The sequence below is a fragment of the Oncorhynchus mykiss genome, chromosome 16 (genome assembly GCF_057628025.1).
Source record: "Oncorhynchus mykiss isolate SJ-2025 chromosome 16, ASM5762802v1, whole genome shotgun sequence".
Classification (NCBI taxonomy): Eukaryota; Metazoa; Chordata; class Actinopteri; order Salmoniformes; family Salmonidae; genus Oncorhynchus; species Oncorhynchus mykiss.
Genome location: NC_143037.1, coordinates 63,316,688 through 63,338,220, shown reverse-complemented (window position 1 = coordinate 63,338,220; position 21,533 = coordinate 63,316,688). Strand labels below are relative to the sequence as shown.

Here is a 21,533-nt window from a genome sequence, read left to right as displayed (position 1 = left end):
TAAAACTCTGACACTATACATCCATGACAAAATTATGAAAGACAAGAACTGTAATTTGGAAGACTAGGTTTTTTGTTGTTGTCAAGCCACCTGGGTCTGACAACTTGGATGGAAAATGACAGCGGATGGTATTGCTACTCCTATTTGCCATATCTTCAATCTAAGTCTACAATCTAGGTAAACCTTTGGGAAAAAATGTGTTTGACCAGACAGACTTTTAGCACACTTATAGGGAAAGACATTCAACATGCAGGGGCACAAATTACTGATGATTGGCTGAGAGAAATTGTTGATAACAAGATTGTGGGAGCTATTTTGTTAGACTTCAATGCGGCTTTTGACATTATTGATCATAGTCTGCTGCTGTAAATACGTATGTGATATGGCTTTACACCCCCTGCTATATTGTGGATAAAGAGTTACTTGTCTAACAGAACACAGAGGGTGTTCTTTAATGGAAGTCTCTCCAACATTATCCAGTTAGAATCAGGAATTCCCCAGGGCAGCTTTCTAGGCCTCTTACTTTTTTCAATCTTTACTAATGACATGCAACTTGCTTTGAGTAAAACCAGTGTGTCCTTTGTATGCAGATGACTCAATGCTATACATGTCAGCTACTACAGCGAGAGAAACTCAATGCTACACATGTCAGCTACTACAGCGAGTGAAACTCAACACTATACATGGCAGCTACTACAGCGAGTGAAATTACTGCAACACTTAACAAAGAGCTGCAGTCAGTTTCAGAATGGGTGGCAAGAAATAAGTTAGTCCTAAATATTTCAAAATCAACAAGTATTGTATTTTGGACAAATCATTCACTAAACCCTAAACCTAAAATAAATCTTATAATGAATAGTGTGGAAATTAAGCAAGTTGAGGTGACTAAACAGCTTGGAGTAACCCTGGATTGTAAACCGTCATGGACAAACCATATTGTTTTGACAGTAGCTAAGATGGGGAGAAGTCTGTCCATAATAAAGCGCTGCTCTACCTTCTTAACAGCACTATCAACAAGGCAGATCCTACAGGCCCTGGTTTTGTCGCACCTGGACTACTGTCCAGTCGTGTGGTCAGGTGCCACAAAGAAGGATTTAGGAAAATTACAATTGGCTCAGAATAAGGCATCACGGCTGGCCTTTAAATGTACACAGAGAGCTAACATTAATAATATGCATGTCAATCTCTCATGGCTCAAAGTGGAGGAGAGGTTCACTTCATCACTACTTGTTTTTGTAAGAAGTATTGCTATGCTGAATACACCAAGCTGTCTGTTCAAACTACAAGCACACAGCTCGGACACCCATACATAACCCACAAGACATGTCACCAGAGGTCTGTCTAAACTACTAACACACAGCTCGGACACCCATGCATAACCCACAAGACATGTCACCAGAGGTCTGTCTAAACTACTAACACACAGCTCAGACACCCATGCATACCCCACAAGACATGTCACCAGAGGTCTGTCTAAACTACTAACACACAGCTCGGACACCCATGCATAACCCACAAGACATGTCACCAGAGGTCTGTCTAAACTACTAACACACAGCTCGGACACCCATGCATACCCCACAAGACATGTCACCAGAGGTCTGTCTAAACTACTAACACACAGCTCGGACACCCATGCATACCCCACAAGACATGTCACCAGATGTCTGTCTAAACTACTAACACACAGCTCGGACACCCATGCATACCCCACAAGACATGTCACCAGAGGTCTGTCTAAACTACTAACACACAGCTCAGACACCCATGCATACCCCACAAGACATGTCACCAGAGGTCTGTCTAAACTACTAACACACAGCTCGGACACCCATGCATAACCCACAAGACATGTCACCAGAGGTCTGTCTAAACTACTAACACACAGCTCGGACACCCATGCATACCCCACAAGACATGTCACCAGAGGTCTGTCTAAACTACTAACACACAGCTCGGACACCCATGCATATCCCACAAGACATGTCACCAGAGGTCTGTTTAAACTACTAACACACAGCTCGGACACCCATGCATACCCCACAAGACATGCCACAAGAGGTCTCTTCCCAATCCCCGAGTCCAGGAAAGACTATAGGAGGCTCACAGTACTACATAGAGCCATGACTACATGGAACTCTATTCCACATCAGGTAACTGATCCAAGCAGTAGAATCAGATATAAAAAAAAAACACTTTTGGAACAGCGGGGACTGTGAAGAGACACACACACAGGCACAGACACAAGCATACACATACACATGCTAACACACGCACTCTACACACAATGGATTTTGTATTGTAGATATGTGGTAGTGGAGTAGTGACCTGGGGGCACACTTAATGCGTTGTGAAAAGTGTTATGAAATGTATTTTTAATTGTATATATCTGCCGTAATGTTGCTGGACCCCAGGAAGAGTATCTGCTGCCTTGGCAACAGCTGAAAGAGATCCTTAATCAATAAACAAATAAATACACTGTACCTACAGGCTTTAGTACAAACTGTCTCCCAAGCATTTACAAAACCTGAAACTAAATTAAGAATCAAATGCTTCATATTGTCTATTCAAACGTCACCCATATTATATGGAACATTCCAGTGTATTTTCGTCATTAGTCCCAGAGAAGTTTAAAAAAAACATGGACTGCTCCAGTAAGACTGGCAGTATTTACTGTAGTAAAGGATACACACTATAGAAGTAGTGGTAATGGCTGCTATGGTGCCTATGGGGATGGACTTCTGGGCATCGCGCAGGTCTCCAGAGCGGTTAGAGCCAGCCATGATGCCTGGGAGGCAGAGGGACAGAAGTGTAGAGGGACAGAAGAGGGGGGGGGGGGGGGGGAGAAACAGGATCAAACAGGAACCATTCCCATCCTTCACACTTGATGTGTAATGGCTTGTCCTATGTTTCACACATGTTTTTTTACTTATTTATTTTTACTGGGCTAGCTAGGGAGTGCTGTCTGAAAGTGATAAAGTGGAGGCCCAACAACAACAACAAAAAATCTGAATTTTTGATTAACAACTTTTAAAAAACGAATTCTTTACTTGTAATAGCAACGGCGTTTTTTTGTTTGTTGTTTTTACAATCCAGAAAACTGGTGAAGTGTTCAACAAACCATTTTACATCACCAGCAGCAGCTCTCACAAAACATGATAATACTAATGTCACAGAGCAAATGCTTGTACACAATGGGCATTTTATTCAGCGGTTATGAAACTGGGATGATAGTGGGAATGTGACTCATGTATTCCCCAGACTTTCTGCTGATGTGGTTTTTGGCAGAAATTCCACTTGATCTAATTTCACCTCATTCATCTCCTCTAGTGTCATCAGTTCTGGAAAGCATTTCTCTGTCTCTCTCTCTGCATTTGGGACTGTGGAGAGACTCCCAGGTTACTACAAAGTGGATATAACAATAGGAATGATGTTTCGCATGTGAGAAATCCAATACTTCCGTTAGGTGCCCTTGTATAAGCAAATTATTAGTCAAAGGATACAAGCAGTGCTTTTTTTAATGTAGCATTTACTTTGAAATCAAAAGGTAAAATGTTAATTTAATTATAATAACTTAATATAGGTGATTAGATTGATCAGGTTTGTGCTTGGCTGAAACAAAAGCATGTACCCATACTGTCCTTTTGGAATATGATTGGCCTAGTCCGTCCCTAGCAGTGACCCCTGACCGTTGACCCAGTGATTGACCTGTGACCCCAGCAGTGACTGACCTGTGACAGAGGGGAAATAGATCCCCACCAGCAGGGTGAAGAAGCTGGTGATGTCAGCCAGGACATAACGGTTGGAGTTGGTGATGGGAGCGTCAGGGTCCTGCATGGCTGAGATTCCCCGCTTCTCCAAGAAGTCTCCCTTCTCCAGGTAGTAACCAAACAGGTTCTCTGTGAGAGTGAGACAGAGACAGAGAGATGCACAAACATCATAATAATAACATACCTTTTGTGGAGTACCAGTATGTCTCTCTGTTACAGACTACATTAGCTTACAATATGTTCTGAATGTGGCACTTCTTACCAGCCAGTATACCACTGCTAACCCCTGGGATGCCCTGGATCTCAGAAACATTGTTGTTGGCAAAGTACTCATCACAGGTAGCGTTGAGGAACTCCGAGTCGCAGAAAATCTTCCACAGCTTGGTGGTGACCGTGCCGTTGTCCCTCTCAATGACCTTGGCACACACGTCAAATCCCTTGGAGATCAGAGTGCGGTTCCCCAGGATGCACACGCTGTAGGGGGAGGACAGACAAGACATCATCAGTCACCGGTCTATTTAGAGGTTAGGAAAACATTACAAAAATTAACATAAATATGCAAGTCTCATGACTTAACTAAGTAAATGAAGTAAACATTAAACATGACCAGAGACAGGGTCATCATGACATTTGTTTAGTTTTTTTGTAAAGCTCTAACAACTTTAAAGTTGGAAACCTTAATTGGTCGAACTCCCATGTCTGTTTGGTATAATACAACAACAAAGAAGTTACTGCAAACAACAAACACCATTCCCCCTGGACATTATTCCACGCGTGGTAGGACAGCAGAATATGCAGTGCAATTTTTTTTCTCCCATGCTGACAAATGCGTCTCTCCTCTGTTTTCATCAACAAAATCAAAACAATAACAACGGCCCTGGGGCGAACAATGGCTCAGTCAGGTCAGACTTACGGGAAAACAGGGGGTTCAAAGGCCGTCTTGATGACCCCAGCATAAACAGCCAGGATGGACAGAATAACGCACGCCAGGAAGACCAGAGCCAGCTTGTTGACATATTTGACCCCCACAAACACCACCGTGGCCATGAAACTGAGCACAATGGTGCCGTACACGCGCATGTTGTTCAGCATCGCTGCCTCCATATCAGCCCCTTCCAGACCCTCCATCTTAAAAATGGCTGCCTGGGGAAGGATGTAAATCTAGAGAAGGGAAAGATGGAGGGAGAGAGAGAAAGGGAGGGGAAGAGAACATGAGAGAAGAAGAGAGGAGAGAGTAAGAATAGGATGGAGGGAGAGAAAGGGTGTGTTAAAAAAATGATAGAGGGAGGTGTGAGGATGGAGGGAGAGAATGGGAGCAAGTGTCAGAAAAGGAGGATGAAGGAAAAACGGAGGAAGGGAGTGAGAAGAGAGATCAGACATGATCTCAAACATTGGAGACATCAGATAAACGTAATAAAAATGGTATTGTTTTTATGATGGTGGATGACGGAACAGACAAGGCACTAACAAATGAACCAGCATATGAAAGGAAATGCACTTAGTATTATTTTGAAAAAGCATCAGATCTAAATAAATCTCTGAGTGTGACAGCTTGCTGGATGAATTCATGATGATTGAGATATTATGTCTCTAAGGAAAACTCACTCAGGAATTGCAACAACTTTTCATATTTGTCTAAAATGAAAATATATTAACATAATGGGTTTCAATTTATTGTATTTAGTGGGTAACTTTCGGCATCCTCATCCCTTGCATTACAATCTACACTGAAGAACACAGACATGTGAGTGCACATCTTCCCTTTGCATTAATCAATGTTGTGGTCTCACCCCAATATAAATGCTGGAAAAGGCACAGAGGAATACAAAACAGATAGTAAACAAAACAATAAAATAATAACAAGCATCTATCCTTACCAGCAGAAGTTCGATGGCACCAAGGATGTACATGGCACCCGCAAAAGTAGTCCCCAAATAGAAGCAGATTCCGACAGCTCCGCCAAACTCAGGTCCCAGGGAACGGGAGATCATGTAGTAGGAGCCTCCGGCTGAGACACACAAACACAACCACCGGCATTTCTCTTTGGCTCTATTTCTGCAACATTGTCTTCAAAGATTAACCACAGGTCTGCACAAAAGTCTAAAGAATTGGGGCTTGAATCTGCGAAAGCAGTAGTTTGTAAACAAAAAGATAGTGCTGCATAGACATTGCTTAGGCATGTTAGAGAGAGCTTGAATACAGTTCTAGACTTTCTCTACATTACTATGGTTCTATGGATAGGAACAAAATATATTATAGGTTTCTGAATAGAATAGTTTCACACTGACTTTGTGCAGGTGGTGGAAGCGGCGCTAATACAGTGTGGTTCTGATTTAGCCATGCTAGCATTATCTAAGCTGTGTTCGAGTACCCATACTAACATACTGTATACTACATACTTAATGAGTATATACTACACTGCTCAAAAAAATAAAGGGAACACTTAAACAACACAATGTAACTCCAAGTCAATCACACTTCTGTGAAATCAAACTGTCCACTAAGGAAGCAACACTGATTGATAATAAATTCCACATGCTGTTGTGCAAATGGAATAGACAACAGGTGGAAATTATAGGCAATTAGCAAGACACCCCCAATAAAGGAGTGGTTCTGCAGGTGGGGACCACAGACCACTTCTCTTTTCCTATGCTTCCTGGCTGATGTTTTGGTCACTTTTGAATGCTGGCGGTGCTTTCACTCTAGTGGTAGCATGAGACGGAGTCTACAACCCACACAAGTGGCTCAGGTAGTGCAGCTCATCCAGGATGGAACATCAATGCGAGCTGTGGCAAGAAGGTTTGCTGTGTCTGTCAACGTAGTGTCCAGAGCATGGAGGCGCTACCAGGAGACAGGCCAGTACATCAGGAGATGTGGAGGAGGCCGTAGGAGGGCAGCAAACCAGCAGCAGGACCGCTACCTCCGCCTTTGTGCAAGGAGGAGCAGGAGGAGCGCTGCCAGAGCCCTGCAAAATGACCTCCAGCAGGCCACAAATGTGCATGTGTCTGCTCAAACGGTCAGAAACAGACTCTGTGAGGGTGGTATGAGGGCCCGACGTCCACAGGTGGGGGTTGTGCTTACAGCCCAACACCGTGCAGGACGTTTGGCATTTGCCAGAGAACACCAAGATTGGCAAATTCGCCACTGGCGCCCTGTGCTCTTCACAGATGAAAGCAGGTTCACACTGCGCACATGTGACAGACGTGACAGAGTCTGGAGAGGCCGTGGAGAACGTTCTGCTGCCTGCAACATCCTCCAGCATGACCGGTTTGGCGGTGGGTCAGTCATGGTGTGGGGTGGCATTTCTTTGGGGGGCCGCACAGCCCTCCATGTGCTCGTCAGAGGTAGCCTGACTGCCATTAGGTACCGAGATGAGATCCTCAGACCCCTTGTGAGACCATATGCTTGGTACGGTTGGCCCTGGGTTCCTCCTAATGCAAGACAATGCTAGACCTCATGTGGCTGGAGTGTGTCAGCAGTTCCTGCAAGAGGAAGGCATTGATGCTATGGACTGGCCCGCCCGTTCCCCAGACCTGAATCCAATTGAGCACATCTGGGACATCACGTCTCGCTCCATCCACCAACGTCACGTTGCACCACAGACTGTCCAGACTGTCCAGGTCTTGGAGGAGATCCCTCAGGAGACCATCCGCCACCTCATCAGGAGCATGCCCAGGCAGCATGCCCAGGCAGGGAGGTCATACAGGCACGTGGAGGCCACACACACTACTGAGCCTCATTTAGACTTGTTTTAAGGACATTACATCAAAGTTGGATCAGCCTGTAGTGTGGTTTTCCACTTTAATTTTGAGTGTGACTCCAAATCCAGACCTCCATGGGTTGATAAATTTGATTTCCATTGATACTTTTTATGTGATTTTGTTGTCAGCACATTCAACTATGTAAAGGAAAAAGTATTTAATGAGAATATTTCATTCATTCAGATCTAGGATGTGTTATTTTAGTGTTCCCTTCATTTTTTTGAGCAGTGTATATACTATTAGTTAATTTTAGTATACTGTAAACGAGCAGTATGCTTTCAGTTGAGCATACTAGCGCTTTGCCTGTCTACCGGAAGTTGATACTGTTGCTATACAACCTCTTGCTAGATACTTAGCATAACAAATTACTAGTTAGACATTTTACGACTTCGGGTGTGTTCTTAAATTCAATCTGGAGTGCCAGAGTGTGCTCGTAAATTCAGAGCGTTGTCAGGTTGGCCGTTTGTAAACTCAGGGTGTTTCGCTCTCGGAGGGCACACTGGACGCTCGGGCCGAGGAGTAGGGTTGATTTGAGTGTTCTGACCCTTACAATGGCAGCCAAGCTAACTTGCTAGCTACTTCCAGACACAAATGAGACCACTGACCATTTTACTCGCCCTAGAAGAGCTGGTTACGCAGTTCTCATGTTATCCAGAGCGTTGGTGACTGTAACTGTGCTGCCGGCAACAATTTAATCATGATTTTTTGCCAACATTTACTGACACCGGCCATATTCAACAGGTGTTGAGCGCTCATGAATTCATTATTCTGAGTATATGGCCAGAGTGAATTTACAAAAGCACCCGAATGTCCATCAAACGCACAACGACTATACCATTTAGCTAAGCTAAGAATGACGAGAATAATCAAGTCAGTAAACGTTGGGTAGTTAGATAGCCTATAGTTAATATACTGGCAAGTTTGATGTATAAGTAGCCAACTAACATTATGTAGCTGGCTAACATACCGGTACATACTGCTGTAATGATATGCTATGTGGTTCGTCAGGACAGCGTAGCTAACAAATTGTCAGCCAATATAACGTGTAAGGTAACTTATTTGAAAAGTAATTACTTTATAACGTTGCTCAACACTCTCTTTGTATCTGCTCAATGAATTTGTATCTGCTCTCGTTGTACTTCGGCTGCAAATTTTCAAATGCCTCTGCTTAACAGCGTCTGTATGTAATAGAACGTCATTTTGGCATAGTGGAACTGCCTACGTCACTACCTTATCTGCTTGAATAGAATACTAAATAGTAGCTAGCCAGATGAAGATCACAGAGGTCATTTTTAATGAGTGCATTTAGAAAGTGAATAGTTTGCATCAACTACCTTTGCTAAAACCACTGCAAAGGTTTTGCTTGCAAACTTTGGTTTCGAATCGTGAGTTTCTGACATGTCTGCCTCGTGATTTGTTGGGAGAGTTCTCTGTCTGAGCACACACCCCAGATTTCTTTTTTCCTTATCAAAGTTGTCAAAAGAGTCCGTTGTCGAAACCAGACCCTAGTTACTGTTGCATAGGGTCGGGTTTTCGAGACTAAGTATTACCTGTCCATAGACCTGAGCAATATCAGAGAACATGAAAACCTAATTGCTTGGAAATAACAACAGGATTGCCCTGCGGCACCCAGGCCTCCCACGCATGCACACACTGTGTTACGCACTCACCTGGCACCACTCCATTCGTTGCGATGGCACTCATGGAGATCGCTGTCAGCATGGTCTGAGACAAGAGAGTCAGTGGGGAGAGAAACCGGTATATTTCAAATGGAGGAGCAGTTAAATATATTTTATTCACCAGCTGCAGAGTTCTGATTCTTAGTTTAATAATATATTGTTTGTGATGCTCCATCCTTATGCCATACTTCAGTATGAACATAGTGAAGATGGTTCAAAATAGTTTCTTAGTTATATACTGAACAAAAATACACTATATATACAAAAGTGTGTGGACACCCCTTCAAATGAGTGAATTTGGCTATTTTAGCCACTCAGCCATTGCTGACTGGTGTATAAAATCGAGAACACAGACATGCAATCTCCATATCCAAACATTGGCAGTAAAATGGCATTATAGAAGAGCTCAGTGACTTTCAACGTGGCACCGTCATAGGATGCCACCTTTCCAACAAGTCAGTTTATTACATTTCTGCCCTGCTAGAGCTTTCCCAGTGAACTGTAAGTGCTTTAATTGTGGAGTAGAATGTCTAGGAGCAACAACGGCTCAGCTGCAAAGTGGTAGGCCACACAAGCTCACAGAATGAGACTGCCGAGTGCTGAAGCGCATAGCGTGTAAAAGCGTCTGTCCTCTGTTGCAGCACTCACTACCGAGTTCCAAACTGCCTCTGGAAGCAATGCCACAAGAACTGTTCTCCGGGAGCTTCATAAAATGGGTTTCCATGGTCAAGCAGCTGCACACAAGCCAAAGATCACCATACGCAATGCCAAGCTTTGGCTGGAGTGGTTCAAAGTTCACCACATTTCGACTCTGAAGCAGTGGAAACGTGTTCTCTGGAGTGATGAATCACACTTCACTATCTGGCAGTCCGACGGATGCCAGGAGAACACTACCCACCCGAATGCATAGTGACAAATGTAAAGATTGGTGGAGGAGGAATAATGGTCTGGGGCTGTTTTTCTTGGTTCAAGCTAGGCCCCTTAGTTCCAGTGAAGGGAAATCTTAATGCTACAGCATACAATGACATTCTAGACGATTCTGTGCTTCCAACTTTGTGGTAACAGTTTGGGGAAGGCCTTTTCCTGTTTCAGCATGACAATGCCCTCGTGCACAAAGCGAGGTACGTACAGAAATGGTTTGTCGAGATCGCTGTGGAAGAACTTAACTGCACCGGCACAGAGCCCTGACCTCACCCCCTTTGAACAACTTTGGGATGAATTGGAATGCTGGCTGCGAGCCAGGCCTAATCGCCCAACATCAGTGCGCGACCTCACTAATGCTATTGTGGCTGAATGGAAGCAAGTCCCCGGAGCAATGTTCAAACATCTAGTGGAAAGCCTTCCCGCAAAGGGGGGAACAACTCCATATTACTGACCATGTTTTTGGAATGAGATGTTTGACAAGCAGATGTCCACATACTTTTGGTCATGTAGTGTATAAACGCAACATGTAAAGTGCTGGTCCCATGTTTCATGAGTTGAAATAAAATATCCCAGAAATGTTCCATACGCACAAAAAGCTTATTTCTCTCAAATGTTGTTCACAAATGTGTTTACATCCCTTTTAGTGAGCGTTTGTACTTTCCCAAAGATTATCCATCCACCTGACAGGTGTGGCATATCAAGAAGCTGATGAAACAACATGATCATTACTGGGGACAATAAAAGGCCACTCTAAAATGTGCCTTTTTGTCACACAACACAATACTACAGATGTCTCAAAGTGTGTAATTGGCATGCTGACTGCAGCGTCATTTTAGAGAATTTAAAGAATCTGCCTCACAACCGCAGACAACATGTAATCACACTAGCCCAGGTCCTACCAGTCAGACTTCTTCACCTGCGGGATTATCTGAGACCAGCCACCCAGACAGCTGATGAAACTCTGGGTTTGCACAACCAAAGAATTTCTGCACAAACTGTCAGAAACCAGCTCATGGAAGCTCATCTGCGTGATCATCGTCTCACCAGGGCCTTGAACTGACTGCAGTTTGGCGACGTAAACCGACTTCAGTGGGGAAATGCTCACCTTCAATGGCCACTGGCACGCTGGAGAATTGTGCTCTTCACAGATGAATCCCGGTTTCAACTGTACCGGGCAGATGGCAGACAGCATGTATGGCGTTTTGTGGGTGAGTGGTTTGCTGATGTCAACGTTGTGAACAGAGTGGTGGGGTTATGGTGGCGGTGGGGTTATGGTATGGGCAGGCATAATATATGGACAATGAGCACAATTGAATTTGATCAATGGCAATTTGAATGCACAGAGATATCTTGACGAGATCCTGAGGCCCATTGTTGTGACATTCATCCATCAGCTTATGTTTCAGCATGATAATGCACGGCCACATGTTGCAAGGATCTGTATGTACACAATTCCTGGAAGCTGAAAAAACCCAGTTCTTACTTGGCCTGCATACTCACCACACATGTCACCCATTGAGCATGTTTGGGATGCTCTGGATCAACTTGTACAACAGCGTGTTCCAGTTCCCGCCAAGTGGGACAACATTTCAACGGCCACAATCAACAGCTGGATCAAGATCTATGCGAAGGAGATGTGTCGTGCTGCGTGAGGCAAATGGTGGTCCCACCAGATACTGATTGGTTTTCTGATCCACGCCCCTACCTTTTTTTGTAAGGTATCTGTGACCAACAGATGCATATCTGTATTCCCAGTCATGTGAAATCCATAGATGAGGTACTAATGAATTGATTTCAATTGACTGATTTCCTTATATGAATTGTAACATGAAATTGTTGCATGTTGCGTTTATATTTTTGTTCAGTGTATTTGGCAGATGATCGATCATGACAACATACAATGCAACCTTGAACTAACCTGACAACTCATCAATCTAATCATCATCCTGGCAGAAATAAAAGACAGAGATCATAGACATCTATAGTGTCAGTATTTATATCTAAGGTGGGGACAATCTGCAGGCTTGAGATAAAAGTTTCCCTTAGATTTAGGATCAGATAACCCATTGTATAAATAACATTAATAACAGATTTAGGATCAAATGAGCATACCTGTAAATAACCTTACTTATTTGATGGGTGTAAAAATATCAATGTCAAAAATATCTGACCACTGAATCAGTGGTTAGAAGCAACTTCTACACAACCTGTGTGTTCTATCCTCTTAACTGGGTCCCAGAGCCCCAGATGACCCAGATGGTCAGATGGCATTGGCTAAATAAAGGATAAATAAAGGAGTCATAATAAATATGTTTGGGAAGGCAGACCAACCATCTCTGCTAAAGCTCAGCGATGCAGATAGGGCATTTCACAAATCCACAAGGCAGAATGACAATGTGGAGAGAGAGGGGGGGATGTAAGAGAGGAAATGTAGAGTGGAGAGAGAATGAAAGGGACAGACAGGGAGGGAAGTGGGGAGAGAGGGAGGGGTGTAAGAGAGAAAATGGAGAGTGGAGAGAGACTGAAAGGGACAGACAGGGAGGGAAGTGGGGAGAGAGGGAGTGAGAAGTTAGGTTTAGTAGGAATCATGAGAGAATAAGAATGAGAGGGAGAAACAGGTGTATGTGAGAAGTGGAGACAGGTGTCTGTGAGAGAGAGACAGGTGTATGTGAGAGGGAGAGGTATGTGTCTGTGAGAGGGAGGGACAGGTGTCTGTGAGAGGGAGAGATAGGTGTCTGTGAGAGGGAGGGACAGGTGTCTGTGAGAGGGAGAGATAGGTGTCTGTGAGAGGGAGAGATAGGTGTCTGTGAGAGGGAGATATAGGTGTCTGTGAGAGGGAGGGACAGGTGTCTGTGAGAGGGAGGGACAGGTGTCTGTGAGAGGGAGAGATAGGTGTCTGTGAGAGGGAGAGATAGGTGTCTGTGAGCGGGGAAGAGTTGAAGTAAATAAAAGAGACAGAAGAGAGAAAGACAGAGACAGTCAGAGTTGGAAAAAAAAGAGAGCGAGTGAAGTAATTAGGCCAGAGAAAGAGAGTTAGTCAGAATGGTTAGATGGAGACAAATACTGACTGGATCATGGAGGAATCAGAGGGAGAAAGAACAAGATATCTGGATTAAAGGAAAGAGATGGATAGAGAAAGACAATGAAGGAAATAGATCTCAGGACACAGGGAGAGAGAATGAGTCACGGAGAGACAAAAAGAGAGTGACATTATGAACACGATAGAGAGAGATGATTACGCTCAATCAATACCTCTTCAGTGTGGGTTTCCAGTGGCACGCCTGGAGCTGTGTGTGTGTGTGTGTGTGTGTGTGTGTGTATTAAATGGCGACGGGGCCCTCTCAGAGCCCAACAGGCCTGGTGACGTGGCACTGCTATGAGACTCCTTATCAGCTGGTAATGAAGTGACCCTGCTCTCTGAGGAGCACAGATAAAGCCCTAATTGTTTTACTGTTATCTGATGCTGCAGGCAAGGGACCCCGGGACTGCTCTACTGGGAATCATGCTCCTTGAGCATCCCTGGGCAGACAGACAAGCTCCGGGAAGAAGTTGCCCTTTGACACAGATCTGGGATCACCTTACCCCTCATCAAGTGAGGACACATGATATATGTAAATTGACAGTGATGTGAACTGATGACCATGTACAAAGCTGACCTGGGTTCAAATACAATTTCAGGTATTTAAATTACTTTTCAAATCAAATATTCTTTTGTCATTTCAAATGCACATGTATTTGAACCCATGTCTGGTACAATGTAGAACAAGACAGGAAAACATGAAGCGTCAAATCATCGTTGGGTTATAATCTCTTATAAGAGATAGCTTGGACACTTCTCCCATCCTGTGAAACCCTGCTGTCCTTTCTATCTAAAGGTGTCCGTCAGCATGCTTCCCATCCGAAAGAGTTCGGAACAGACCCCTTGACTTTTTCCAAAGGTTGTTACGTTACAGAGTTATCTAAAATTGATTAAATTGTTTTTTTCCTCTCATCAATCTACACACAATACCCCATAATGACAAAGCAAAAACTGTTTTTTAGACATTTGAGAAAAAATATTAAATATGAAATATCACATTTAAAGTACATAAGTATTCAGACCCTTTACTCAGTACTTTGTTGAAGCACCTTTGACAACGATTAAAGCCTCAAGTCTTATGATGCTACAAGCTTGGCACACCTGTATTTGGGGAGTTTCTCCCATTCTTTGCAGATCCTCTCAAGCTCTGTCAGGTTGGATGGGGAGCGTTGCTGCACAGCTATTTTCAGGTCTCTCCAGAGATGTCCGATCGGGTTCAAGTCCAGGCTCTGGCTGGGCCACTCAAGGACATTCAGAGACTTGTCCCGAAGCCACTCCTGCTTTGTCTTGGCTGTGTGCTTAGGGTCATTGTCCTGTTGGAAGGTAAACCTTTACCCCAGTCTGAGTTCCTGAGCGCTGTGGAGCAGGTTTTCATCAAGGATCTCTCTGTACTTTGCTCCGTTCATCTTTGCCTTGATCCTGACAAGTCACCCAGTCCCTGCCGCTGACAAACACCATGCTTCACCGTAGGGATTGTGCCAAGTTTCTTCCAGATGAGACGCTTGGCATTCAGGCAAAATAGTTAAATCTTGGTTTCATCAGACTAGAGAATCTTGTTTCTCATTGTCTGAGAGTCTTTAGGTGCCTTTTGGCAAACTCCAAGTGGGCTGTCATGTGCCTTTTACTGAGGAGTGGCTTCCGTATGGCCACTCTACCATAAAGGCCAAATTGGTGGAGTGCTGCAGAGATGATTGTGCTTCTGGAAGGTTCTCCCATCTCCACAGAAGAACTCCTCCCTAACCAAGGCCCTTGTTACGGATACAAGTATCCTGTGTGTGTATCCTGTGTGTGTGTTTCTTTTCTCTCATTCTCCCCTCACAGGTGAAAATCAACACTCCCCAATCAGTCACCAATCAATCATCAATCAGAAGACACACCTCCTCCTGTTTCCTACCCAATCACAGTTCCTTTCCCTTGGTTTAAAAACCCTGTCAGTTGTTTGCTCTGGAGCGCAATCTCTCTGTAAATGCCATGTCTGTAGAGCTCTCTGTTTCACTCTCTATGTATTGAGCTATCTTTTGTTTGAGCACCTCCATATCACTTTGTCCTCACCTGTGAGTATTGTTTTTGGTTATGGTGTTTGTTTGATGGTGGGAAAATGGGGAACCAAGACAAGTCGCCCATGGGCATACACTACCCGTAGGTAAACTTTGTTAAATACCCTAGTTAGAACTGGGCGGACCACCCACTGTATTTTTGGTTAGTTAGTTAGTTGTTGTTGAAATAGGCTTGTCTAGCTTAGGGGTGTTTTTGAATACTTATTATTTCTTTCCTTGGGTCCAGCTCAGCCCCTTTTCCTGCTCCCCCCATCACCATGTGTTTTCCAATAAACCCTGAGTTTGACGGTAGATTTCAGTAGTCGTGGTTATTTCGTTCTCACTTTTACTTTGTCACTATTATAAATTGCATGAGTTATGTTACGGTTCTCATTACCATCCCCCCTGACTGTCGGGCCAAAAGGGATTCGTAACAGCCCTTCTCCCCCGATTGCTCAGTCTGGCCGGGCGGCCAGCTCTAGGAAGAGTGTTGGTGGTTCCAAACTTCTTCCATTTAAGAATGATGGAGGCCACTGTGTTCTCGGGGGGCCTTCAATGCTGCATAAATGTTTTGGTACACTTCCCCAGATCTATGCCTCGACACAATCCTCAAGCTCTACGGACAATACCTTCGACCTCATGGCTTGGTTTTTACTCTGACATGCACTGTCAACTGTGGGACCTTACATAGACAGGTGTGTGCCTTTCCAAATCATGTCCAATCAATTGAATTTACCACAGTTGGAATCCAATCAAGTTGTAGAAACATCTCAACAATGATCAATGGAAACAGGATGGACCTGAGCTCAATTTCGAGTCTCATAGCAAAGGGTCTGAATACTTATGTAAATAAGGTATTTCTGTTTTTATTAAATGTGCAAAAATGTTTTTACAAATATTTTCACTTTGTCGTTACATGGTATTGTGTGTAGATTGCTGAGGAAATAGTTTAATTTAATACATTTTAGAATAAGGCTGTGATGTAACAAAATGTGGAAAAAGAATAAGTCTGAATATTTTCCGAAGGCACTGTATATTACTACGACATTTTGTGCTGATTTTGTTTGTTTTGGTCTTCGCCGAGGGTTTTTTAGGCTGTTCATACGCATTACATTTTTTCTCGAGGAAAGCCGAAGTTTGGTAGCCGAAGTCTACGCACCTTCGTCTGTGATTGGACAACAGAAGGGATTCTTCAATATAGTGTTTGTTGTCATTCAATGAGAGATGACTCGATTTCATGCACATTTTTTCACTTCAGATATATGGCACCTAACATCTTAATTTGTAAAATTGCATGACTTAGATCTCTGCAAAAGCTCAAGAAATCCATCTTAAATTTTGAAGTTATCTTAGATTAATTCTGACCATTTCGAGGAAGTACATACTGGTTACGGCATCTCAAGGTGGACGAACTCGTTTTCTTCTCGTTTTTCAGGCAAAGGTCTTTTAAGAGAGTATGCGAGGCACAGAAGTTCACTTCGTCTAGCAGAACTCTGCTAGGATCAAACCCAACGTAGAATACAGATGCCTTTATCTGAAGGATCCTCCACATGTATGTCCAGACTGCAGAACAAAGAGGCTCAGGGTCTACTAGTCCATTAGTAATTTAACACTTTCCTATCCAGAACTAGACAGATCACTGCACCTGTACATAGCCCATCTGTAAATAGCCCATCCAACTACCTCATCCCCATACTGTATTTATTTATCTTGCTCCTTTGCACCCCAGTATCTCTACTTGCACATTCATCTCCTGCACATCTACCATTCCAGTGTTTAATTGCTATATTGTAATTACTTAGCCACCATGGCCTATTTATTGCCTTCTCCCTTATCCTACCTCATTTGCACATGACGTGTATATATACTTTTTCTACTGTATAATTTATTGTATGTTTGTTTATTCCATGTGTAACTCCGCGTTGTATGTGTCAAACTGCTCTGCTTTATCTTGGCCAGGTTGCAATTGTAAATGAGAACTTGTTCTCAACTAGCCTACCTGGTTAAATAAAGGTGAAATATTTTTTTTTTAAATCCCTGCGGTGGGACTGGTACAGATGTCCCACTGGTCCCACTCGAGTCCAGGTCACGACCTCTATGTATGGCCCAAGGTACAGTAGCAGTCTTTTAGAGTCCTGAGCTCACTGCCTAATCAGAGCTGTTGGGGTTTGATGTTGTCTTTGATCTGTCATGTTCTGACCTTAGTTATTTTGTTATGTCTTTGTTTTAGTATGGTCAGGGCGTGAGTTGGGTGGGTTGTCTATGTTCGTTTTTCTATGATTTGCTATTTCTGTGTTTGGCCTGGTATGGTTCTCAATCAGAGAAAGCTGTCAATCGTTGTCCCTGATTGAGAACCATATTTAGGGAGCCTGTTTTCTATTGTGTTTCGTGGGTGATTATTTTCTGTTCTGTGTTTTATTTCACTGTTCAGGACTGCTCGTTTGTTTTATTGTTTTTTGTTTCAGTGTTCACTATTCGTATTAAAAATCAGGATGAACACTTACCACTCTGCGCTTTGGTCCTCCTTCAAACGACGACCGTGACATGATCAGTCCTTTGATCTGATGGGCTGTATCTGCCTTTTTTTAGTACTGTTGCTGACATGCTAATCGGCAGTGATGGAGCTGATAGTAGCTTAGAGTGCTAGCTAGCCTTCATTTGTTACTGGATCTTGAGATAGACGGGGGTAAGGTTGGTCACCTATTGTTTGGAGGTTGGCTCATGGGGGGAGATAGTCCTCAAGGCTAGTACTACTAAGGCTATAGCTTTTAGTCCCTTGGAGACAAACCAGAATTAATCAAAAGGAACACCATTATGATTTTTTTTTATCCTATATTCCAAATGCATTCTGGAATTGAAGTTTCAGTTCTGGGTTATATAATTATTTTTAGTAACAAATGATGAAATTTCTATGAATCAGCATGTATAGAATCCCAAAATATACTTATGTATACAACACTGTAAATTAATAGCTATTTCTGTAAGTGAAGGGATGAATTGTAAATGTATTCTGTAAAGCTTGTAGGGTTACCTCAGGTCAAAACAGGATTAAACTAGGATTTACTCAACTGGGAGAGCTTTGGACATCAAACAGAATTAAAATGGAAGTGGTGTTAAGTATATCCTTATCAGAGCTGCAAACTGGCCTCTGCTCTGGCAGGCACAGTGCCCATTCTAACACTGATGGACATTAGGATAGAGAGGGAGAAGGGGAAATAGAGAGAGTGGATGGAAGATAAAAAAGAGCTATCCCGACAAAGGGAAACATGGAGGGTGATATAAAGAGCGAGAGGATGAGGGGAAGAAAGAAGGAGAACAGAAGAGAGTAGGTTTGTGAGAAGGATATGGTCCAGACTCACCGTGGAGCAGCACATGAAGACTATGATGAAGGAGCCAAAGACCCCTCCGATGCCCACCATCCAGGTCATCCGCAGGAACAGGATCACACCAAATATATTCTGGATGCAGGGTAGGTACACCCCCATCAGAGTGCCCAGCGATGGTGCCTGGAGAACAAACACAGCGCAAAACGGATTAATACTGTGTGTGTGTGTGTGTGTGTGCACCCGATATGAACATTTAACAGTGGCACGGCAGTACAACCATTAATATACAAGTACAGCAATGTACCCAACACCTTAGTGGAACAAAACAAATTCCTCCAGTGACCAAATCTTGCATCTGAGTTTGGTGGATACAGTACAGACTCATTCTGCACTCATCATACTGAAATACAGTACAGACTCATTCTGCACTCATCATACTGAAATACAGTACATACTCATCAGAAGCTCACAGGCCCTCCTCTATCCCATCACAAAGAGACAGTAATCAAATGAAGAGGGAATGACAAGCTCTTTATTCAGTCATAATGGAGACATCTCCTCCCCATTAACCTATTTGAATGGCAGCAGGAAGATAACGCTTTTCCTTTTCTTCGTTATTTTGGAGAGCGATTCTGTCCGTCCATGACTGAAAGCTTTTCTTCTGAGGCAATTAAGCTGAAATTCAGGCAGCAGAGATTCCTCTGTGTCTCACTACACAGAGAGAAAATAATCCATATATGTGATATCATAGTTAAGTAGTAGAAACTTACTTTCACACTCTTCTATTCATGCAGGTGGAAGTGGCTCTAGGATACTAGCTCTGGCTGCCCAAACCCAATGTCCTCTATCGCTCTGCCAGCCCATTTAGCTAATGGCTAGCACAGTTGTCCTGTTGCCAGGGAGAAGGACCCTCTCATTAATTTCTTCACATGGGCCTATCTGTTTAGCTATGTATGTGGGAGAAAATGTAATTATCCCAACAATGTCATCCCACAGTGTCGTTCTCAAACGCTACCCTTGATTAGACATAGCTTTCAGCTATTGAGTTCAATGGGATTGGATCTGCCATAGGACTCCACTTGTGACCAGACCTCCAGTAGCTAATACCCGTATGGGACATTACTAACACATTATGGTAGTGTAGGATTCACACTTTTTTATTACTTTTAAATGCAATTTATTCTAGGATAAGATTGGAAAGTCAGTTTAAATTCCAATCGCCTATGAAACAGGGTTTTGGTCATATCCAGTAGTGACAACAATGACAGCGTCTTATAAGACAGTACAAGTAGAGGTACAAGCAATTATTTGTCCTCTTAGTCCTTGCTTGTCTTCCTTACACCAAATAAGTGTCTGAAGCTCCTCATTTAAATTCTGTGGAGTCCAGGGAGGAGACGAGACATGGGAAGGAAATTGAAATCTGTATATAGAGAGAGATGTCTTAGCCCCAAGGGTTCTGCAGAGCCACAGGGGAGAGCCAGTGAGAGGTAGCCTACTGCAGGGCCACTCTGACAGACTGTCTACCTCAGGTTTTGCCCTTGGACCTCAGGTCCTCCAGGTGACTCATCACAATAGGAGCCTCGCCACACCATATATGGAATTACTTAGCATTCAGTGACAGGCTCCACGGCAGCCTGTCTCTTTCACTGTAGAGCAGTGTTTCTCAATCCTGGTCCTGGGGACCTAAAGGGGTGCACATTTTTATTTTTGCCCATGTACAAACAAAGCTGATTCAAATAATTAATCATGAACAAGCTGAAGCTGGTCATTTGAAAGGTGTGTTAGGGCAAAAACAAAAAATGAGAGGAATTGTAGTCAGGTGATTGAGTAAGGCTGGTATGATGCTACTCCTCATCTTGTCTAAGATAAAAAATAAAATAAAAACATTATCCCATCCTCTCAGGTTAATATCTACTACCCGTTTAGAATTCTCTTATATCAGCCTCTTTTGGCCTCTTGGCCGGAAGAAGCTATCAAATGAAGATGCAGATAACAAGAAAAAGAGTGGAGGGGAATGATGCAGTAACCTGCCTCAGACCAGGGTAACAAGACAGGACGAAAGAGCAGCTTGTTGTATCAGGGTAATGACAGGCCAAGAGAGCAGCTTGTTGTATCAGGGTAACGGCAGGACGAGAGAGCAGCTTGTTGTATCAGGGTAACAAGACAGGCCAAGAGAGCCGCTTGTTGTATCAGGGTAACGACAGGACGAGAGAGCAGCTTGTTGTATCAGGGTAACAAGACAGGCCAAAAGAGCATCTTGTTGTATCAGGGTAACAAGACAGGCCAAGAGAGCATCTTGTTGTATCAGGGTAACAAGACAGGCCAAGAGAGCATCTTGTTGTATCAGGGTAACAAGACAGGCCAAGAGAGCATCTTGTTGTATCAGGGTAACGACAGGCCAAGAGAGTAGCTTGTTGTATCAGGGTAACGACAGGACGAGAGAGCAACTTGTTGTATCAGGGTAACGACAGGACGAGAGAGCAGCTTGTTGTATCAGGGTAACAAGACAGCCCAAGAGAGCCGCTTGTTGTATCAGGGTAACGACAGGACGAGAGAGCAGCTTGTTGTATCAGGGTAACAAGACAGGCCAAGAGAGCATCTTGTTGTATCAGGGTAACAAGACAGGCCAAGAGAGCATCTTGTTGTATCAGGGTAACAAGACAGGCCAAGAGAGCATCTTGTTGTATCAGGGTAACAAGACAGGCCAAGAGAGCATCTTGTTGTATCAGGGTAACGACAGGCCAAGAGAGTAGCTTGTTGTATCAGGGTAACGACAGGACGAGAGAGCAACTTGTTGTATCAGGGTAACAAGACAGGCCAAGAGAGCATCTTGTTGTATCAGGGTAACGACAGGACGAGAGAGTAGCTTGTTGTATCAGGGTAACGACAGGCCAAAAGAGCAGCTTGTTGTATCTGGGTAACGACAGGACGAGAGAGCAGCTTGTTGTATCAGGGTAA

General features: G+C 43.6%; 1 protein-coding gene across 3 annotated transcripts in view; it reads right to left on the bottom strand.

Annotated features, from left to right (window-relative positions):
* The window catches only part of LOC110492468 (solute carrier family 12 member 5), a 100,433-nt gene that overhangs the window by 19,433 nt on the left and 59,467 nt on the right, over positions 1-21,533 (bottom strand). For all 3 annotated transcript variants that reach the window (XM_021566815.3, XM_090203707.1, XM_090203709.1), the window contains exons 4-10: positions 18,609-18,755; positions 9,202-9,256; positions 5,648-5,778; positions 4,684-4,931; positions 4,033-4,244; positions 3,732-3,899; positions 2,690-2,788 (exon numbers count right to left, since the gene is read on the bottom strand). In XM_021566815.3, the coding sequence (XP_021422490.1) occupies positions 2,690-2,788; positions 3,732-3,899; positions 4,033-4,244; positions 4,684-4,931; positions 5,648-5,778; positions 9,202-9,256; positions 18,609-18,755 (1,060 nt within the window). The remainder of the gene's footprint in view (positions 1-2,689; positions 2,789-3,731; positions 3,900-4,032; positions 4,245-4,683; positions 4,932-5,647; positions 5,779-9,201; positions 9,257-18,608; positions 18,756-21,533) is intronic.